At 41.0% G+C, this 21282-nt stretch overlaps 1 protein-coding gene across 3 annotated transcripts; it reads left to right on the plus strand.

Annotated features, from left to right (window-relative positions):
* Window positions 1–394: 394 nt before the first annotated feature.
* On the plus strand, window positions 395–19894 carry golim4a (golgi integral membrane protein 4a). Of its 3 annotated transcripts, none has more exons than XM_070543478.1 (16): window positions 395–1201; window positions 10424–10498; window positions 10614–10663; window positions 10761–10814; window positions 13836–13986; window positions 14191–14273; window positions 14389–14472; window positions 14913–15071; window positions 15152–15430; window positions 15541–15797; window positions 15898–15953; window positions 16406–16479; window positions 16566–16775; window positions 16909–16971; window positions 17139–17237; window positions 18924–19894. In XM_070543478.1, exons 1-16 carry the CDS (start codon window positions 1015–1017, stop codon window positions 19062–19064), a joined length of 2022 nt encoding a protein of 673 aa, XP_070399579.1. In that variant the 5' UTR covers window positions 395–1014; the 3' UTR covers window positions 19065–19894. The 3 variants fall into 3 exon arrangements, with proteins under 3 accessions (XP_070399579.1, XP_070399580.1, XP_070399581.1); XM_070543479.1 differs by having other exon boundaries at window positions 15541–15764; XM_070543480.1 differs by having other exon boundaries at window positions 18928–19075.
* Window positions 19895–21282: the final 1388 nt, after the last annotated feature.

Below are 21282 nucleotides of genomic sequence, written 5' to 3' on the forward strand. Positions count from 1 at the left end.
CCTTTAAGGTCGGAGGACATGATTCGACTTCTGCTGACCAAACAGAACACAAAGATCCCTTTCACACTCACCAAAAACGTCTCGGTGCTTCATGTGTCCTTTGGGTAAGTATTCTGTTGAGACAAATAAGTGGAACGTATTGCTAGGCGTCTGTCCCACTCCATCTGGAGAAAACCTCACACAGCATTTAAAATTCTCACTATATTCTTACATAATGCACCTTTAATGTTAGACCAATAAAATCGAACGTCCCTAATTATTTTTATTACTACTACTATTATTATTATTATTATTTTCAGCACAGTGAATGAGATGGTTAACGTGGCTGATTGTATCATATTTCTGCAAGAATTTAAGGATTAACTTTTCAGCTGAGCGGCATATGGCTAAATGAGAGTGGTCCCAGCACATAACAACAAATGTCCTTGAGTCATGAACTGATTTGATCTAAAGTGTGTGCAACACGTTGCTCCCAGCAAGTTCAGTTTGACTGAACTCGGATGTGACCAATGTTTGAAGGCGCGAGTCGAGTCGAGGGAAATCTGTGACTCTGGAGGAGGGACTTCCTCCGGAGTTGCAGCTCGATGGCAGGCTGCTGCTCGGCTGACACGTAACTCAAATTAAAGGTACTTCGGAGGCCTCGAATTGGACTTAAATTTTCCGTAAACTATTGCGCACACGCACGTCTCTGAAGTACGCTGGGTCTGGGGGGCGAGCGAAACAGGCGACCCGGAAACGTGAGCCCTCGGTTAGTCCGTTTGTGTTTCAAAACAAGCCCGAGCAGGACAAGTTAAAAGAAAAAAACATTACATCTACACGAGCGGCTGCTTTGAAGTTGCCTCGCGCGCGTGGATGTGGCGCATGAGAGAACAATTGTTCGCACGAAACTCGGGACTTTAGTGCGTGGAAATGCTCGGGGAGTGAAGGGGGGAGTGTAAAAAGTTGAGTCGGAAGTTTCCAGCAGCAGAGACGGGGCATTCTGGTTCAGACGGCGGGGAGGGGTTCGGGTCCAACATGGGAAACGGGGTGTGCTCCCGCCGGCAGCGGAGGATCTTCCAGTGCCTGCTGCTGGTCACCGTGGTGTGCGGGATGATTTACGGCGGGATGATGTCCTACGAGATGCACACCCAGCTGAAGAGGACCGAGGCGATGGCGCTGAAGTACCAGCAGCACCAGGAGTCTCTGTCGGCGCAGCTCCAAGGTAAACACGGCGACAGGGAGCGCAGCTGACAGCAGGAAGCACCATTAACAAACCCGCACATTCATCGTTTCCTTGTTTGCTCAGAAACAAACAACCTTTAAGAGCAAAGTTTAGAAGTCTCTGGACTAATGACCCGCCACACTTCAGTTCGGCACAGTGAAAGTAGCGATTCTACAAAGAAACATCTCGTCATTTGGTCCAAATTGTAACTTTTTGGTCAGAAAGAACAATTGTTGCACAAAAAGGTAACATTGCGACACCTGACACAGGTAGTAGCATTTAATGGATCAAACGAAAACCATTTGTCCTTGCTTTTCTATAGAGTTGACCGATTTTTGTCCTGAAAGCCAATGCCGATTTTGTTTTATTTTTCCCAGTTCGTTATCTACTCATTATTCAAACGTATCTCGCATATCTACAATTAATAAATAATTCTCTACATCTGAATAACCTGAAAACTATGATTAGGGAAATAAAAACTCCCACCTAGTAGATCTGTTAGGATTCATGTCATAAAAATGTCAGATCTTTTTGCTATGTTCTCATCACAGACTAAGAAAAAAATCTGATTTTTCAGATTCAGACCAGCCAATCAGTGATTTAGACTGGTCCTTTATTTTTGTAAGGGATATGGCTCATGTTAAGTTAATCTTAGAAATCAGTAAGGGACTTACTCTGTAGTTGAAATGCTGACAAACTTGAATTGCTTTAGGGTGTCTCAGATGTATAAACAATTTCCCAAATCGACTTCCTCATAGCTGCCATCTTCGTTTAGACCAAGCAACGCTCTCACCTTTAACCTGAAGTGGCTTTCTAAGCTTTAGATCTCACGTTAATCACCACAAAGCTCTTCTGGTTAAACACGTCGGTTTCTTACAGATGGATAGTGTGAAAGCAAGATTAGACCACACACTTCCTTTAGAAGTCAGGTTTACTTTTGGCACACAGTCTGGTTATGCTAACAGGCCTGAGGTCAGTCTGAACATCTGTTACTACCAAACACAGCTGGAAGGAGGGAGCAGGAGAAGAGCCATGGCCACTGTTGTCAAACCTGCAATCAGTATTCACCGTGATACACATCCAGTCAGTTTATTGAATCACTGTTAGAATGGCAATTTTTTTTTCACAAGATAAACAGAATCGTTTTTTATTGCCAAGTGAATGAACAGTTTCACATTGCTAGGGAATTTGCTTCATGAGTGGTGCAAACATACAACTGAAGTCCAGTCGTTTGATCAAAAGAGTCAAAACCCATTAATTTGCTCACAGATCCAGTTCAGGTCTGTAAAATGAAGAAGAAGAAAAGATAATTTTTATAGCGCCTCTCAAGATAAAAATCACGAGGCGCTTCACAAAAACAAAAATGTAAAAAAAGAATTTAGAAAATGATTAAAAATATATTTAAAATGAGCAAAAAATAGACTACTGTGATTAAAATATGTTAAGAAAGAGAGATGGTGAGTAGTAAAGGGGGAAATCAGTGGATCCTGAGGAAGGTGGAATAGGTGGGGAGAGCAGAACAAGGAAAGGGTGATGAAGGTCACACCAAAGCCAGCTTGAACAAGTGAGTCTTCAGCTGCTTTTTAAAGGAGACCACTGAGTCCACTGATCTCAGGCTCAGGGGGAGAGAGTTCCAGAGTCTGGGGGCCACAGCAGCACATGACCTGTCACCTTTGGTCTTTAGCCTGGTGCTGCACAACCAGTGCAGATGCATTCATGTTTTGTCTTTCACGGTTTTTGTGCCAAAATAAGATATAGATGTAAAAAAGTAAATATCAAAGCAACATTAGAATCACTAGGTTGCTAATTGTACAATGAATTTTGCATGTTTGCTTCCTGTTTATCTGTTTTGATGGCCTAAACACATTGTTTAAAATAATTTGGCCTAAATTGATATATTATTCTGTTAAAGTTAAACTCACTTATCTGATTCATTTCCACCTGAGGCTAAAATGACAGAGACTTATGTTAGATGCAGCTGGATGGAGACCCTATTCACTCATATCCTCTCAGTATAAGGCTGTCAGAAAGTCCAAGGATATGTTTTGGTTGTAGCACAGACCCAGGACCCAATGCAGCTAGCTAACTACCAATCAGCCCTTGACCACCTGCTGATTTATTTAGCACAAAACCAGCCCTGAGACACTTGTGTGTAAGTGTATATGCATACTCGTAAATGAAGGTTATTGTTTTCTTTGCAGCCCAGATAAAATTACATTATTTCCTGTATGCAAAGCAGTGGTTGGGTTAGCTTTCCAAGCTGTTCAACAAATGGCTCCAATTTCAGCTTTGCAATGCTGCAGTGAAGTGGATCTTTGCAGCGATAGAATGAAGATTTTCTCATGGTTAAATGCAAGGACACTGCTTAATACTTTATGGCGCTACTTGTGAACCACACACACAATTTCCATTTTTAGGCAACAGACTAGTTCATTCAACCAATCACAACGCCTGGGCCACTTTAAATCCACAGCCAAGCTTTAAATGCTGCTTTGGCCTATATTCAGAGTTTAGCCATAGATTGGGTTGTGAGCCGGCTGTATTGATTTGCTGTTAGGCTTTACAACATCAGGCTAGCAATTGTTATTGATTAGAATGGTTCAATTGACACTTTGATTGGGCAAGTATGCTTTCAAAATGTGTACATCACATAGTTTGTATAGTTTTTAAAACTGTTAAAATGTAGGGCTACAGCTATAGAATCTTTTGTAATCAAATACTATGTTGTTTATTCAAGTACTCGGATACTCGTGTATTACAATAGTTGTTTCCAGTCTTTTTTTGTGGAAGTTCCCAACTTGTACTTCTAATAAATGCTATAATCTCTCACCTCTGCTGCTCTAAACTGCTGTCCAGAACATTGGTATGTATAACTAAGAACTATCTGTCTCAAGATCTAGCATACCTTGAACTAGGGAATGACTGTCGAGCTGTGACAGACTGTCACTTAATTTTTTCTTTTTTATTGTTGAGGTATCTAAATCCTTACAGGTATGTAGAGCTGAATGAGGGAATTACCCCAACCGAAACTCTGTTTAACGTGTCTGAGAACAACTTCAACAATTCAAAACTTTCTTGTCTCTGTTCTTGTGGAAATGTAAGGGATATGGCTCACGTTAAGTTAATCTTAGAAATCAGTAAGGGACTTACTCTGTAGTTGAATCCTCATTCAGTTCGTTTTGATGCGTGTCAGTAAACCGAATGATTGAAAAGACTGATGTCTGTTTTTAAAATTCATATAAACTCGTTAGTCTGGCTGAAGGCGAACTGGTTCTGATCGAGCTGAAGTACCCAGATAATGTGTTAGGAACCCGACTCCCTCTGCATGTAAACAGCTCGATCGAGCTGGGACCGGTTGGACACTCACCTTTCGGAAGTGACGAAATCACAGAAGAAGTCTTGTGATGATATCATTACCACAAAGTAACATGTGTAACATCATTGAGCGGTACTGATGTACCAAATAAGCGATGATGGAAAAAGCTGACAGATTCTTTTTTTTTTTATACAAAGTACACCCAACTCTACTTACAGGAATTTGTTGGTCTCATCGTTGAGGCCTTTCTTTCTTTCTTTCTTTCTTTCTTTCTTTCTTTCTTTCTTTCTTTCTTTCTTTCTTTCTTTCTTTCTTTCTTTCTTTCTTTCTTTCTTTCTTTCTTTCTTTCTTTCTTTCTTTCTTTCTTTCTTTCTTTCTTTCTTTCTTTCTTTCTTTCTTTCTTTCTTTCTTTCTTTCTTTCTTTCTTTCTTTCTTTCTACCTTCTCAGTGGCCTTGTGGTATGAGTGTCCGCTTGGGACTGGGAAATCAGGGTTCAAATCCACGCTTGGGTCATACCATAGACTTTAAAAATGGGACCCAATGCCTCCCTGCTTGACACTCAGTTTTAAGGGGTTGGATTGGGGGGTTAAACCACCAAATAGTTCCTAAGCGTAGCCACAGCTGCAGCTCACCACTCCGCACGAGAATGGGTCAAATTTGGAGATGAATTTCACCAGCATGTGATGATTAATGGGACTTAAACTTTCTCAGAGTCCAGTTTATTTATCTTACATGAATCGTTGAATGTTTCATGAAGCTAATCGAGCTAAATCAAATTTCAAAGAGCTTGTACACTTATCCATGGTGCTGTTTTAAAAATGGGTGTTAAGTGTGAAAATTGTGCATTAATGTAAAATAACAAAATACATCAGAAAGTTGCTTATAGTGCTACTTTTGTTTAGGCTGATGGGTTTTCAGAAAATAACCCATAAGACAGTCCCACGAAGAGAAAAGCTAATATGATTATAGCAAGTGAAAAGGCAAGAGAAACAGTTTTTTTTATTTTTATTTTAAATAAATGAATTTGTGAATAGGTTTTAACCACAAGCCATTATAGTGAACTGAAGTTTTCACCTTTACCCAGTCTGTATGACACCAACTATCTTTGTTTTAGCTTTACGTTTAACTACAGATTACATGCATTCCTGCGTTTGATTAAATCACTACAGCCAGATATTGTCAAGTTGAAGAGTTAATTTTATTTCATTTCCTACCTAATTTAGTTTCAGGCTCAAAAGAAGAAAAAACGCAACTTCAGAGTCTGACCAATATTGTTTTTTCTATTGCTGATACCGATGCAAATATGTAGGAGACATGATAAGCCGATGGCCAATATGTACAGCTGATTTTCATGACTGCTATTTAGACCTTTTTTCAACTTATTTTCGTGCTAAAATGTCACTAATAACATCAGTTGATGCACAACACTTCTGAAGCTGAATCAGTTATTGAACTCTAAATTTAACTAACTGTTAAATCTTACATTGTGCGCTGCTCAGTGCTTAAGTCATACACTTAAATAAAGTAAAGAGAGTATTATGCAGATGTTATTTTTGAAAGTAAAAATACATTTAAATAAAATTCTGCAACAGCAAAAAAAGATCCACGCTATGTTGTTTGACAACATTGCAAAGGAAACACATTCTCATTATGGAATGCCACCTTGTTAGATTAGATTTCTTCTTTAGTAACATTGTTAAAAAAAGAAAAGAAAAGGTCAGTCATTTGTTGAATCTACACAACTGCCCTCCTCATAAGGTACATGACTTAAAACTTTTGTTCTAAGCTTTGTAGACAAATAAATAAATAAATAAATAAATAAATAAAATAAACTAGATGAATTGCATTTCTTGCAGAAATGCTGTTTGAATGCTGGATAGCTTAAACTGTTAGCTGAATCAACTTAATAGCTGAACTGAAGCTGAAAGTAGGGATGAGCCGGATCCTCGTTTCAGACGAGTATCCGATACGGATAAAGCATTTTTGACAAGTACGAGCATGAAACGAGTAAAACTCGTAAATATCTGTAATTGTGCTGAAGGAAAATCCACATTGGGTAACTGACTGTCTTCACGCTCTGTGATTGGCCAGTCAAATAGAGCGCCCACCCCTCCTTACACACAAAACTGCAGCCGGGCGCTCACAGTTCAGTCTGCGTCCGGTCCATCCACGCACACTCACAGACAGTAACGGATCTCTCTGTGCTTGCTTCACTGTTCACATTTCTTCAGTACTCCCTATGTTTTCTTCAGTTTGCTTTTTTTTAAAGTTACTTTAAAGTTATTTAAAGTTACTTTTTTCGTAACGTACGTGGTGCATTTGACAAGACAGAGCTGAAAACGGCTCGTGCTGCGTCAGTCACTGCCTCCTCTGCAGTCGTTTTTTTCCTCTCTCTCCTCTTCCTCAGGATCCACTCCCTCTTTCCTATTCACTCTCTCTCTTTCTTTACATTTTTAAATCACAGTTGTCATTTTTTTGCTCATTTGAAATATATTTTAATCATTTTCTAAATTCTTTTTTCTATTTTTACGTTTTGTTTTTGTGAAGCGCCCCGTGATTTTTATCTTGAGAGGTGCTATAGAAAAGATCTTTTCTTCTCTCTCTCTCTCTCTCTCTCTCTCTCTCTCTCTCTCTCTCTCTCTCTCTCTCTCTCTCTCTCTCTCTCTCTCTCTCTCTCTCTCTCTCTCTCTCTCTCTCTCTCTCTCTCTCTCTCTTTTAATTCATGCACTTAAATATTAATGTTCTGATTTTATTGAAAAACTTGTTCTGTCATAGTTCCTTTACTATTGTGATCAAAACATTTAATCTCAACTCTTAGGCTGCTCTGTAAATAGTTTTCAAATAATACACATAGCAACTTCTGATCAGACTTAAAATAAAGTATTGATGTAAACCACACCCACTTCCAGTTAAACAACACCCACTTTTGGGTTAGGCCACGCCCACTCAGAGTTCAGATACAGATACAGCTTAATTTAGATGGTTGAACAGATACAGATAGCGGTGTAGTCGCTCATCCCTAGCTGAAAGTAAGCAAAACTGTCCAAATGAGCTGAATGTGTTGAAAGATGTAGAAGCAAAAATCACTAACAAGCAAATAAAGCACAAAAAGTAAGTGAATAATGGAGAAAAATAATCCTAAACAGCAAAAACTGAAATCTGTGAACATTGTACAAAAATCTGGACAGCTAAAATGTCTAAACACCTGTTTTTTCAGTTGGACAAGTTTAACAGTTTAATTTTTACATTTAGCTGAACTGTGAAATTAGCAGCTTATGCTAAATTTGGTAAGTGATTGCTGAAGTTGTTGAATAGCTGAAGTGAAGGTGAAAATAAGCTAAATTGGCAAATGAGTTTCAGTAGTCCAAACGGTGTGGGTGTTGGAAAGAGTTGTTTCCAGAAAATGTGAAGATCAAAAGTTGAGTGTGGAATCTTCAGGTTAGAGTGGTGAGAGACATTTTTTAAATTTTGAATATTCTCAAAGAAATGAACAAAAGATTTTGTAACCAGTAATAGCTGAAAGTCCTGTGAGTTTGTTGAAACTTGAATGAAGTCTCTAGGTTAAAGTTAACCTATAAGAGTAAGAGTTCAAAAAAGTGATAGGATTTAGCTGAAAATTGAGCAATCCCATTCATTTCAGTGGGACCAAAAATCGCAGAAAAAGCTGAATATCTCAAAATGTATAAAATATTTTAGTACCAAAAGTCATTGCCGGCATAAGCTGAACGAGCTGAACGTTTAGATACCAAAATTGTGTAAATAGTTGAAGAACTGTGGAAGTAGTTAAATGCCAAATCACGTACGGAAGCAGAATAATAATAAACTTTAAACTATAACAATAGTAATAAAGAGAAACAGGGTCACTATAGTTTGAATGCTCTACAGCATTCAAACTATAAACTGATAGCTAGAAATCCGTGAATGGGGAAACTTTCTAATAAAGTTACCCAAGGCCACCCAAACATCATCTCTGAACCACAACAAGTTGAACCTTGAAGCAGATAGACTCCAGCAGCAGAAGACCACCAGGTGTCTCTTCTGTCAGCTTAGAACAGGAACCTGTGGCTACAATTCCTACAGGATCACCAGAACTGGAATTGTTTCCTGGTCAAATGAGTCTGGATTTCAGCTGCAACATTCTGTATCAACGGTCCAGGCTGCTGGTGAGATAATGATGTGGTGGTGATGTTTTTGTCCCACTTTTGACCCATTGGGACCACATGAGTCTTATTTAAACCCCACAGCCTACCTTCCTTTTATCATGCTGGCTTTTGTGTGATCTTCGGTTGATCCTTCATCACCATCTTCTCTTCATTCAGCACTTTCTACCAATTCTGCCTTTCCCAGAATCCACTGATTACCTTTTCTTATTCATTTTCTCCTTCCCTTTCCTCACGTTTTTTAATTACCATTTTTTACTTTTCTCTCTTTTATACATTTGTATCATTTTTTTAATCTTTATTATTTATTTATTTTTGTTCTTGTGAAGCTCTTCTTCTCCTTCTCCTTCTTTATGACCACATAGAATAATCCTTTGATGGCTACTTCCTGCAGAATAATGCACCATGTCACAAAGCTCAGATGATCTCTAACTGGTCTCTAGAGCATGAACATGAGTTAACTGGAGTCTTAAAAACATCCACAGTCACCAGATCTCAAACCAGTCCAGGACCTTTGGGATATGGTGGAGTAGGAGGTTCCCTTCATGGATGTAACTTTGTGGTGATGTCCTGTCAGCATGGACCAAAACCTCTGAGGAATATTCCCAACACCTTGTGGATGTTGTGACATGAAGAAATGAGGTTCTGAAGGCAAAAAGAAGTCCAGCCTAGTAATAGATAGGTGTGCCTAATAAAGTGACCTGTGAGTTTCAGTTTCATTACAGTAACCTAAAAGTAATTGTTTGTCTTTCATATATTTGTGCACAGATCTATGATGAAAGATGCTGTGTTTAGTTTGGCTTTGTTGAAAGATGTTATGATGATAAAATAAGTATTTCAGATTTCTAACTATGGGTGTGTATTGGCAGGAATCTGGTGATACATCCTAATACAGGGAGACGGTTCTAAAATCCAGACGGTATTTGTTTAATTGGAAAGCTCAGGTCAAACACTTCCAGGATGCTTCCGTGTTATGAGAGCTGGTTGTTCCATCAGAATGAAGGTGGTAAAAACCGCTGCCACCTAGCAGTCGGATTGTGATTTGCACCACCCAAAAAAATTATAGTAAATGTTTACAATATAAATTCACAATTTAAAAAAATCCATATTCAGCTTTTACATATAGGTTCAGTATAATTCAATGCATCGCAACATTTCAGTGTATTGATATTTTCTTACACCCCTATTCTAACATATCCCTGTTCCTAAGATGTTTATTCGGTGTTTCGTACCTTATCACAAAATATTTGGAGAAATTATTAGAAATGTTGCCTTTTTAAGAAATCTGCTTTTGCTTTTATTTAAGTTGACTAGAGGTTTTACCAGAATGAGAAGGTATTAAACAAGGTAAATAATACTGCCACATTTAGAAAGTGTCTCCACAAAGACCCACTTCATAGAGACTTCACTACTGTGTGAAGCAGATGGCAACCAGCCAAAGAAGCAGCCTCAAGCTAAATGGCAGCGTCTTGAAATGTTTTTGGACCTCACTCCACATCAGCAGGATTCTCAAGGGGAGAGATTTACTGAGGTCACTGTCGGGTTAAGTAAATATCACGTCTGGCTGTCACATCTACCAGAACATTCACGCAGATGGAAATAAAGCAAATGTTTGTCAAGTTTTGTGTTTTTTTCAACATAATTTATTTTGTATTTTAGATCTGTTTTTGGTTTTCCTTCCACCTGGACTCAAAGGGCTTCTCCTAAACAATCCCTTTTCTCCTCTTCCATGTTTCTGATGTGCAGTGGTGTACGAGCATCGCTCCCGGTTGGAGAAGTCTCTTCAGAAGGAGAGGTTAGAGCACAAAAAGGCCAAAGAAGGTGAGCTACAACTACAAGAAATACTCATGTAATATAATATAACTTCATATTGTGAATGGATTAATGTGGGGCTGAAGCAGATCAGTGAAAATAAACTTCATTTGTTATGTTGTAGATTATCTGGTTTATAAACTTGAAGCACAGCAATCTCTGACCAAGGAGAAGGTCAGCTGTTTTACATTTTTTAAACTTTCACAGTTGGTGCACGTTTGAACAAGATGGTTTCAGATGCTTTTTAACCCAACTTTTTGCATTAAAACAGCAAGATGCAAACAGCAAAATCAACTCTTTACAAGTGCAGCATCAGGTGTTAAAGGTATGGCTATTTATAGTGTTAACACACCCTCCTACAGTGGCATGTGAACGTTTGGGCAGCCTTGTTAATTTTCATGATTTTCCTGTATAAATTGTTGGTTAAGATTAAACAAAAGTCAGTTAAATATATCATATAGGAGAGACACACACACACAGTGATATTTGAGAAGTGAGACAAGTTCATATGATTTACAGAAAGTGTGCAATAATAATTGGCTAAACAAAATTAGGCCGGAGCATAAATGTGGGCACTGTTGTCATTTTATTGATTCTAAAATCTTTAGAAGTAATTATTTGAACTCGAAACTAGTCTGGTCAGCTCAGTGACCTTTGACCTCCATACACAGGTGACTCCAGTTATGAGAGAGTATTCAAGGGGCCAATTGTAAGTTTCTCTCTCTGCATATTCTCTGAAGAGCAGCAACATGGGGGTCTCAAAACAAATCTCACATGAGCTGAAAACAAAGATTGTTCACCATCATGGTTTAGAAAGCTGTCTCAGAGATCTCAGCTGTCTGTTTCAACAGTTAGGAACATATTGAGGAAATGGACGACCACAGGCACAGTTCAAGTTAACAGTCAGAGTCAACCCACAGACCAGCACCAAAAACCACCAAATGGTTCCCGAGCGCGGCTGTGTCTGCAGCTCACCGCTCCCCCAGGGGATGGGTCGAATTTCGCACACACATCAGTGTGTGTGACAACTGATGGGACTTTAACGAAAAACCTGCAACATCATCCTGCTGCAGATAGTCACTGTGCATCGTTCAACTATTTGGCGCACTTTACACAAGGAGATGCTGCATGTGAGAGTGATGCAGAGGAAACCTTTTCTCCACCCACAGCACAAACAGCTGCTTCATGTTTGCTAAAGCACATTTGGACAAGCCAGCTTCATTAATGAATCCAGTGTTGTAAATTGATGAAACTAAAATAGACTTATTTGAGCATAACAAAGGGCGTTATGCATGGAGGAAAAATAACATTATTCCAAGACAAACACCTGGTACCTACAGTAAAACACGGTGGTGGTTCCATCATGCTGTGGGCTGTGTGGCCAGTGCAGGGACTGGGAATCTTGTTAAAGTTGAGGGACGCATGGATTCCACTCAATATCAGCAGATTCTGGAGACCAATGTCCAGGATTCAGTGACAAAGCTGAAGCTGCACCGGGGCTGGCGTTATCAACAAGACAACGACTCTAAATACAGCTCACAATCTACTAAGGCAGGGGTGTCAAACTCAAACTCACAAGGGGCCAAAATGAAACTCTGGGACGGAGTTGAGGGCCAAACTTAATATTTTTTGAAAAAGTGACGCAAATTTGCACATTTTCTTTATCAACATGTATGCAATTTTGAACCTTTAAATTTGGAAACAAACGTATTTCTGCATTAACACTGAATGTGGAATAACCAAATTACACACGAGCAAGTCAGTTACAAATAAAACACATCAGTGGTATTCATTACTTGTGGTATAATCAGCATTTTTAAAATCTTTTCAGGATTTATGTTTTCTTGTTTATTCATTTTTCTTATTTTTATTCTCCTTTTTTTCTCCTGTAATACGTGTCATCGCTGCGGTGACGTCTAGCTTTCCCCACTGAGGAACAATAAAGGGATTTTCTATTCTATTCATCTATCTGCAGCCTTTCCACTTCCTGTTTACTGTAGGTTAAATCTTTTCTCACGGGCCAACAACAAAATAAAAATATCATTTTATCTTAAATGAAAATGCAACATCTCACCTGTTAACTTTCATGTTTTGGAGCAGAAAAAGAGCATAAAACCAACATATTTAAAGCTCAGTTTGTTCCACTGGTTTACTGTGATGCTCACCTGTTCCAGCCAGATACCTGCATCATGGGGTTGGTCTGAGCTGAGGAGGAGACTCCTGTTGTTTTGTTCATCTTCATCATGATAATGACAACATTAGATGACAACAGGTGCTCACATAGGTTTGTGCTGATGAACATGTCTGAGCAGCTTGACCACGTTGTTGTGTGTCGGGGAGGAAAGACAACGACAGCGACCACAGAGTCATGCTGGTTTGAGCGTGTCGCTGCTCCCTGGAGTTATATTGGCTCTGTCTGGAAGTTAGTTGAAAAACTTTCTCTTTCAGTCGTGAACACATTACTGAGCGGCTAGAATCTCCATTTCTGGGCTTCAACGTCAGAAAACAGCTGAGTGAACTCGGCGCTGAGTGAGAGGAGTGTTTAGTTTGTCCGAGACAGCGGAGCTGCAGACACCGGCAGCAGACGCTGGGAAAAACACAAAGGAGGGGGCGCTTCGGCTCCGCGCTGACGCCACAAAGCATCATGGGAGTTGTAGTCTTTGCGGTAAAATTGGCCAGTGGGTCAGTTTTAATATATTTTTGATATTTATCTCGCGGGCCACATAAAAATGCTCCCCGGGCCGCATCTGGCCCGCGGGCCTTGTGTCTGACATATGTGTACTAAGGCATTCATGCAGGGGAACAAGTAGAATGTTCTTGAACGACCATCTCAGTCCCCAGACCTGAATGTTATTGAACATCTGTGGTGTGAGTTAAAGAGAGCTGTCCATGCTCAGAAGCCATCAGACCTGAATGAACTAGAGATGTTTTGTAAAGAAGAATGGTCCAGAATACCTTCAGCCAGAATCCAGACTCTCGCTGGAAGCTATCGCAGGAAGCGTTTAGAGGCTGTTATTTCTGCAAAAGGAGGATCTACTAAACATTGACTTCATTTATTTTTTGTGGTGCCCAAATGGATGCACCTGTCTAATTTTGTTCAAACAATTATTGCACACTTTCTTTAAAGCCTGTAAACTTCATTTCACTTCTCAAGTATCACTGTTTGCCTCCTGTTTGATATATTTAACTGAAAATTTTTATTGTATCAACCGTTTCATAAAGGAAAATCATACAGATTAACAAGGCTGCCCAAACTTTCACATCCCACTGTATATACTCACAACACATGCTACCTTTTTATTTGTATGAATATCTGCAACTAACAGTCTGTGACCTGTTGCGTCAGAATCAGCACGATGAGCTGAAGAGGCAGTACTACGAGCTGCAGGACCAGCACCAGGCGCAGGGCGACGACCATAGCCGGCTGCTGGATGAACACAGGGAGCGCTTCAGTAAACTGCAGCAAGCCAAAGAGATGGAAGTCTCTCATCTCAATGGTACTGTGATGCTTTTAGGTTTCAAATGTAAAGACAAAATGACTCGACGTAGATTATTTGACCCTGTGTCACTAAATATCAACTGTGGATGAAGATAGGATCAAAGCACAGTTCTGCTTTTACATGTGGAAATAAAACCAGCACCATGGCTAGTTGTTACGGATTCATGTGAGTAGCTGAAGGCCTTTTGTTCATGTGTGACAGAGCATGTGCACAACCTGAGAGAGGAAAATAAGAAGCTGAGAGAAGCTCACCATGACATTCACTTAAAGCTGCAGGATGCTCAGGTGAACAGGACTCACACAGGCTTCTCTGGTCTTTTGTGACCCTTAAGGAAAACTCAAGGCCACAAACCTGTTGTGTAAACGCCAGCTTTTAATATGAAACACGCTGACTTTTCAGATCAAGCATCAAGACCTGAAGGTGGCCCATGACCAGCTTGCACTAACGCTGGAGGACCACAAGAGTGCGCTGGCTGCAGCTCAGGTAGGAAACCATCTCAATGCCATCACAACGCAACAGACGGTTATCGGCATGATGGGATCATGTTCATGCAGCAGAAAATTGTTGCAGAGCCGCATAAAGAAGAGGATGAATCTGCCTTTGGTGCTTTGTTAATTACTTTAGACATTCCTGTTTCTTCTTGAGATGACCTTCAAATTGCTTGGATGGTTTATTGAATGCTCTCTCTCTATCTCCACTGACTGATATTCACGCTCTTCTCATTTCCTGCCACTCTTTCTTTCTTCTTGCGTTTGCTAATTGGTTATAAAGCTTGTCCTGCATTGAATTGGTACCTCCAGTTGGACACGGACACAATCTTCAATTTTGCTACAGGGACTTTGCTTAAGTCAGGCCTGTCAGCTGCAGATTGTTTTAATCTTTTAGATACATCCTTCCTTTTTTCTGTATTTTGTCTTATTTAGGCGCAGGTGGATCAGTACAAGCAGCTGCATGAAAACAGGGCCCAGCAGCTACAAACAGTCGCCATAGTGACCATGTCCCAGACTCCTGTTTCTAAACATACTGACAAAGAGTCGCACGCTCAGGAGAAACACGAGACTCACTGGGACACCGAGTCGAGGGTGAGCGGGCTGGAGGGGGTGAGGGGGTGTGTTGAGCATGAGGGAAAGACTAAAGGTCTCTTTTATGTTGGTTCTTTCAGCTCAACCATCAGGAGGGGGAAGAGGAAGAGGCCGACGCCCACTCTGAGATTCTGTCTCACCCCACTGTGTCGCATCCCGCCTTGTCTGAGAGAGAGGAGGATGGAGAGGGGGAGGCAGAGAGGAAGAGGGAGCTGGCAGAGGAGGAGATGGCCCAAGCCGGACAGCCTCAGAAGCTGGAGGAAGACCTTGACCAGCAACAGGATGAGCAGCTAGAGGAGGAAGAAGAGGAGGAGCCTGATGAGAACACCTTGGCTCAACAGAGACGAGAGCCTCAGCTGGTGGGACCCGCTTTACGCCGTCAAATCATGTTTTAGTGGGGTTTAGAAGGACTGATGTTTAAAAGTTGTGAATGACACATTTCAGATGCAGATGGTTTGTGATATTTCAGGAGAACCATGTGGAGCTGCACCAAGACGTTCGCCACGTGAAGTCGGCCTATGAGGAGCAGCAGGAGCAGCGGCGCCTAGAGGCCCAGAGGGCCGAGGAGCGCAGGCAGATCCAGCTCAGACAGGAAGTCCTGCAGGCCCAGAGAGAGAAGGTGTGGAAGGACAGGGAGCAGAGGCTAAAGGAGGAGAAGGAACGAGAGGAGCAGCAACACAGAGAGGCTGACAGGCAAGAGCAAGTGATGAGAGAGGAGCACCACAGGTTAGACTGGAGGGTTTTAGGTCCACCTTGGGACTAAAAACATGAATCGTTGGCTTGTTTGAGTCCATTTGTCTTTCTGTCATCGATCAACACTTGTTAGGAAGAAGACCGAGTATGAGAACAACATTCATTATCACCAGACTACCAACGAAGAAGGTGAGATTAGAATGTCTTCTGATCAAATGGTCAATAAATACTAGTTAGCATCTATTTACATGTCTATAGTGTTTGTGTACAGTGGTTCCCATGATGGAAAATAAAAGGGGTGGTCCTGACAACATCTGTCTCGGGGTCCATTTTGGAGTGAAATGTGCTGCCTAGTGTCTGGAAGCTTGGTCTCAGTCGCGAGTCATCTCTCACCCAACAGAATGAGCCAGAACACGTAGCTAAACGATGACATCAGCAGATGTAGAAATGAATCGTCAGACGACGACGAACCTTTGCTGCTCATTTCCACTTTCATGGACCCTGAAATACTAAATAAATGACGCACGTTATTAAAGTCATAAACGGGTCATTAACACACGAGTGTTACTTTAGTCAACTGATTAGTTTTATAATTACTTTTTCTGAGTGAAATTCTCAAACAGATGATTTTGTTTGTACAGAGGGAGAAGTTCATGTGCTACACGAGGAGGAGGAGGTCAAACAGGAAGTGGATCACAGGGTGCCCCCACATCAGGTGATTTCCTCAGTCCTTTAATTTCATTCTTTTACCATTTTTACCTGCTTTGTTTATTTGTTTTGTTTATTTTGCATCCTGTGTAGGGTGTTGAAGGTGAAGTGGACCCTGAGGACGACCCCAACAACCAAGGAGAGGACGAGTTTGAGGAAGCAGAGGACGAGCGGCCGCAGCATAGGGCTGCTGCTGAAGAAGAAGAGGAGGGAGTAGGAGAGGATGAGGAGCCAGCTGCACCTGCCCACCATGTCGACACTCACTTAAGACCCGAACAGCATGCTGCAGAGGAGAAACTGGTGGTGAGTCAGAGATGAAGATGAGAAGAAACTAGCATGAGAGACGTTCCTGCAGCTAGAAAGCATCCAGAGCTGAGATGGTGTGAAGACGAAAACGGGAGGAAGGATGGATCTTTAATGGTTTGTGTGTTTTCAGATGGCCGGAAACCCAGATCAACAGGAAGACACGCTGGATGACCAGTACCAGGAAGAGGATGAGGTAAGTCCAATTCAAGCTTTGCTCCAGCATATCAGTCAGATACACGAGGATAGAAAACTGGACTTATGGCATGTTCAGGTTTAAAAATGACCTGGAGAATCAGATTAGCTCAGCAGCTTCCTGCTAGATGTTTGATCTGAAACGATGCTGAATGTATGGTCTCTAAGGCTCAGGAGGACATAGCTGGTGGGCAGAAGAGAGAGGAAGAAGAGCAGGGAGAAGAGGAGGAAGGAGAAGATCCGTATAACGAAGAGAACGGAGAGCAGGTGGGTTCCTCAGGGATTCAGTGTCACAAACCAACATGAAGAAATTAGTCCTCGGATAATAAACAAGTAGAGTTCATTCATTTGTTTTGATCATAATGAGTTAATAATATCGACTCCTTCATCTTGGATTCAATGTTTAGCGGCAGCTGGGAGAAGCCAAAATGGCTAAACTACCATTCTTGTCTCAAGTCCTGGAGCGTCTCTGATCAGTGTCTGATCAGATAAATCACCTCCAGATAAACGCCACATACATGACATTTTCCAGTCTGTTCTTAAAGCCCACCATAGCGCTGAAACTGTACTTTTAAAGGTTATGGATGTTTATGCCCATATACTGGGAATATTTTTTCTTTTTTTCTTGTATGATGGTGTGGTGATGATGGTTTTTAATGGTTTCATTCTCTGGTGATTTGATCATTCTTGTACCTGAATCTTTCTGGTGTCCGATACAACGGATTCTTACTCTTCTCTTCTAAGTTAGAGCCCTGGGTTAGGATCAGAGGCACTGCATTTAATTGGTTGAAATCATACCTTTCAGATTGGAACATGTTCTTTAGCCCGAGTCACTTTACTTCCCTCGTCACTCCTGTTGGTTTTGGAGTTCTGGAAGGTTCTGTTTTAGGTCCTCTGCGGTTTTCCTTTTCCATGCTACCTCTTGGTAGCCTAGAAATCCAGTCTCACCGTTGGAGTAGTAAGAGACTTTGCTCTGCAGATCAACACAGTTGTGCTCCATTGTAGCCTCAGCAGGTCTACGGCTGGCCTGAACAGTTAGTCGTGCCGGTCACTGCCCTCTACGTTTGTTGGGCGGGCTTAGCACCAGAACTGCATCGGAGGAAAACTAGAAAGCGTACAATGTGGAAAGATCTAGCTTTTGCTGTGGTTCCTAAACTGTGGAACCGTCATCCCCTTGTTAAACAAGCGTCCTGCGTGGCTACAGTTAAAATCCTTTTAAAGAATCACATATTCGTTGGCATTTATCTCAGGTGAATAAAGGTTTTATTTTGTTTTGGTATGTGGATTACTCTTTCTGTGTTTATTTTTTTGTTGTTTTGATGTTTTTTGCAGCGCTTTGGTCAACGTAAGCTGTGTAAATGCACAATATTAATAAAGATGAGTTAGGTTGAGTAACTTTGCACCTTTTCTGTTTAAATTGAAGTTTCCTGACATAAATGTGGTTTACAGGGATTCACTGGTCTCGTCGGTGCTGTGTTCTGGTAATTTGAACCGAGACGAGACCTGATGTGTCATGATAAATGAGGGCGGTCAGGTGCAGAGTTCATCATGGTGTCAGGTTCTCACCTGGAACTGGTATCATTTGTTTGTTAGAAAAGAGTTTATATGCATTTCTTGCTCTTCTGTGGCGCATTTAGGTGCTTTTACTGTTTGCAAATATTCCTGTGGAAGATATTTAACTCGTCAGCATCATAATTAAATCTCACCTCCAGAACAAAAGTATTTTGTGTCTTTGATAAAGGCCAGGTACAGTCTGCACAGATGGTTTCATGCCTGTAGGACAAGCTTTTTTAAAATAGTTTTAATCTAATAAATCATTAGAGTCCATGTGAGACTACTTGATACTACTTGAGACTTAATGTCTCATGTTGAGTACCCATAATCCTTTGAAAGGATCAGTGTTAAAGGGAAAATTGAATGCTTGCATGGATTAATTCCTCTTGTGCTCCCCAGACAGAAGTGAAAAACCAGGAAGGACCAAAAAAGGAGGGGAACCATCGAAACGGAGCGAATAATTACGAGGAAGAAGATGAGGAGGTAGAGGAAGATGCAGCTGGTGGAGACGGGAGGACTAATCAGAGGGCTGAAATGTAGGACGAGCACAGTCGGCTGCAGTGTTTTTTATTTTTGGCTGCTAGCCCAACCAATCAGGACTCACCTTCCTTAAGTTCCCACTTGAGTGAACGCAGTGAGCCGTTCGGAATTCCACTGAGGAAAATCTGGAAACTGGTGAGAAATGCTACGCTGTGGAAATGGACACAGTTTCTACTGGCTTCTACCATGTTTGTCTTTTAGAAGATTTTTGTGTTTGCATTCCTGTCTACTCTGCGTTTGCCCGTCTGCTTTGGAGAATGTATTATTTTTATCGGTGTGCTTTTTTATGTGTAAAAAGAGCAAAGAGAACTTATGTTATTATAAAAATGTCCTGTTCGGTTCTATGCATAAGGATGTGTTTGTTGGACGGGTAAATGCTCATTGCCATCCATTCTACCAGTTGTCTTGTTATTTATTGCTGATGGAAGCAACTCTGACAATCATCAACAGGGCGACTTTTTCCCCTTTAAATTCCTGACAGTTTTTAATATAGAGGCTTTAAAAACTTTACTCAGCAGGATTATCACATCAATCATAATCCAAGTACTGGATGTCACTGACATGCCATGTCACTTCCTGTCTGTCCCGTTATTTAACCTTTAGAAAAGACTTTAAATACGACAGACGAAACGAGCCGAGGACGATTTTAAATCCGCTGCTGGAGTGAATTGGATTCACAACTTTATTGCAGTTTACTGCACATCCGTTGCCTACTATACAGTGTAGTGAAAACTTTTGTAAATTTGTACACCTGTTATATTTGATTCAGAAGAAGGGACTCTTACTGTTGTGAACCAGGGTTGGTGTGTGGAATAAAAAGGTTAAAGGTTGTGATTGTGTAGTTGAATTCTACTGGGAACGACTCAAATCTACTGGCCTCTGATGATAAACATACTTTATAAGGATTTAAGTAGTAGTATTTAGGGAATAGTTGATTATTGAGATGGGTTTCTGTGGAAATTCGTCAGTTATTGTGACAGATCTAAAATTCTCACCAGAGCTGATGGAGGTAAATAACGACACAACTGTATGTTAGTAGTTTTTTAAGGTGGAGTAAAGGTTCACTTGACGAGTTTGTGGGCATTTCTGGGAGGGGAGGAGTCAACAGGGTAATACATTTCTGTTGTTTCCGTGCCTCCTTTAGAAAACAGTGTCGCCATTTTGTGCCAAGTCAAAGAAACCTTGCTGAACCACTAACTGGCGACTTTCTCCCTGCTGGAAAAACCAGCATATGTTGTGTTTTGGTGCTAGTGTGCCAGACCAGCATCCCGTCCTGGCCCAGCTAAACCAGCACAACCCAGCGTATGCTAGTCTATGCTGGTTTTTCCAGCAGGGTTTTGAAAATTGACCAGATTAGAATGTGGTGTCACAATCAACTAACTCTTGTTATCTTTCAGTTGCTGATCAGGCTTTGGTTAAACTGCCACCATCGCCTCCAGAATATTTTTCAACACCACCAAGAGAATTTCAGGAAAGAATGAGGCAGGATCATGATTTAGTCTGAATTCATTGTAAAGAGACTATACAACAAATCAAAATGGCAGATTTGAGCTTGTGAATTTTGTGTTGGTTGTGCAAGAGCCTCCTTTCCTCTTCACACCAATGTACTTCTCAACACAGCCAAGACTATAATGGCACCAGAGGGTGAAAGACTTTTCTGGTGCCAGGCAAAGCTCTCTGTGGCTTCTTTAACCGTTGGAAACGAAGGCTGCTTAAATACTTAAATGCAATTTGCATTCAGGTTCATGAGGTCAGTGTTTAGAAGATGTGCACAGAAATAGAGCGCAGAGTTCTCAGATGCAGAATTGCTACACATGCATGAGATAACCACTGACTGTCAGCAGGAGTATGAACATACAGAACCATATGCATGCAGTGGAGCAAAAAAGTATTTGGCAGCCACTGATTGTGCAAGTTGTACAACTTAAAAAGATTGGAGGTTTGTAATTTTCAACTGTGAGGGACGGAATGGGAAAAAAAATCCAGGAAATAAAATAGAGCGAATAAAATAAAACACTAATCCAGATGTGGCGAGTCCTCCTGTGAACATTTGAAGAGTCTTGCCGTCTTAGTCAGGTTCAACGGACACCATGTGTGCTGTTTTGTGTTTTGCTTGCTTTCCTCAGTTTCTTGACTAATCCTGCTTCAGCAATAATTTCTTTTCATTTTTTTTTCCCAACCAACCCGTGTTCCTAATGGGCTCCAGTGGTCACCAGGT

This window comes from Nothobranchius furzeri, chromosome 13 (genome assembly GCF_043380555.1).
Source record: "Nothobranchius furzeri strain GRZ-AD chromosome 13, NfurGRZ-RIMD1, whole genome shotgun sequence".
NCBI lineage: Eukaryota > Metazoa > Chordata > Actinopteri > Cyprinodontiformes > Nothobranchiidae > Nothobranchius > Nothobranchius furzeri.

Excerpts from the sequence above, each read along its gene's own strand:
- golim4a (XM_070543478.1), top strand. The coding sequence starts at position 1,015 with ATGGGAAACGGGGTGTGCTCCCGCCGGCAGCGGAGGATCTTCCAGTGC. Across the intron at positions 15,798-15,897 it reads ATGAGAGAGGAGCACCACAG|GAAGAAGACCGAGTATGAGA; the intron begins GTTAGACTGGAG and ends AACACTTGTTAG. Across the intron at positions 17,238-18,923 it reads ACGAAGAGAACGGAGAGCAG|ACAGAAGTGAAAAACCAGGA; the intron begins GTGGGTTCCTCA and ends TGTGCTCCCCAG.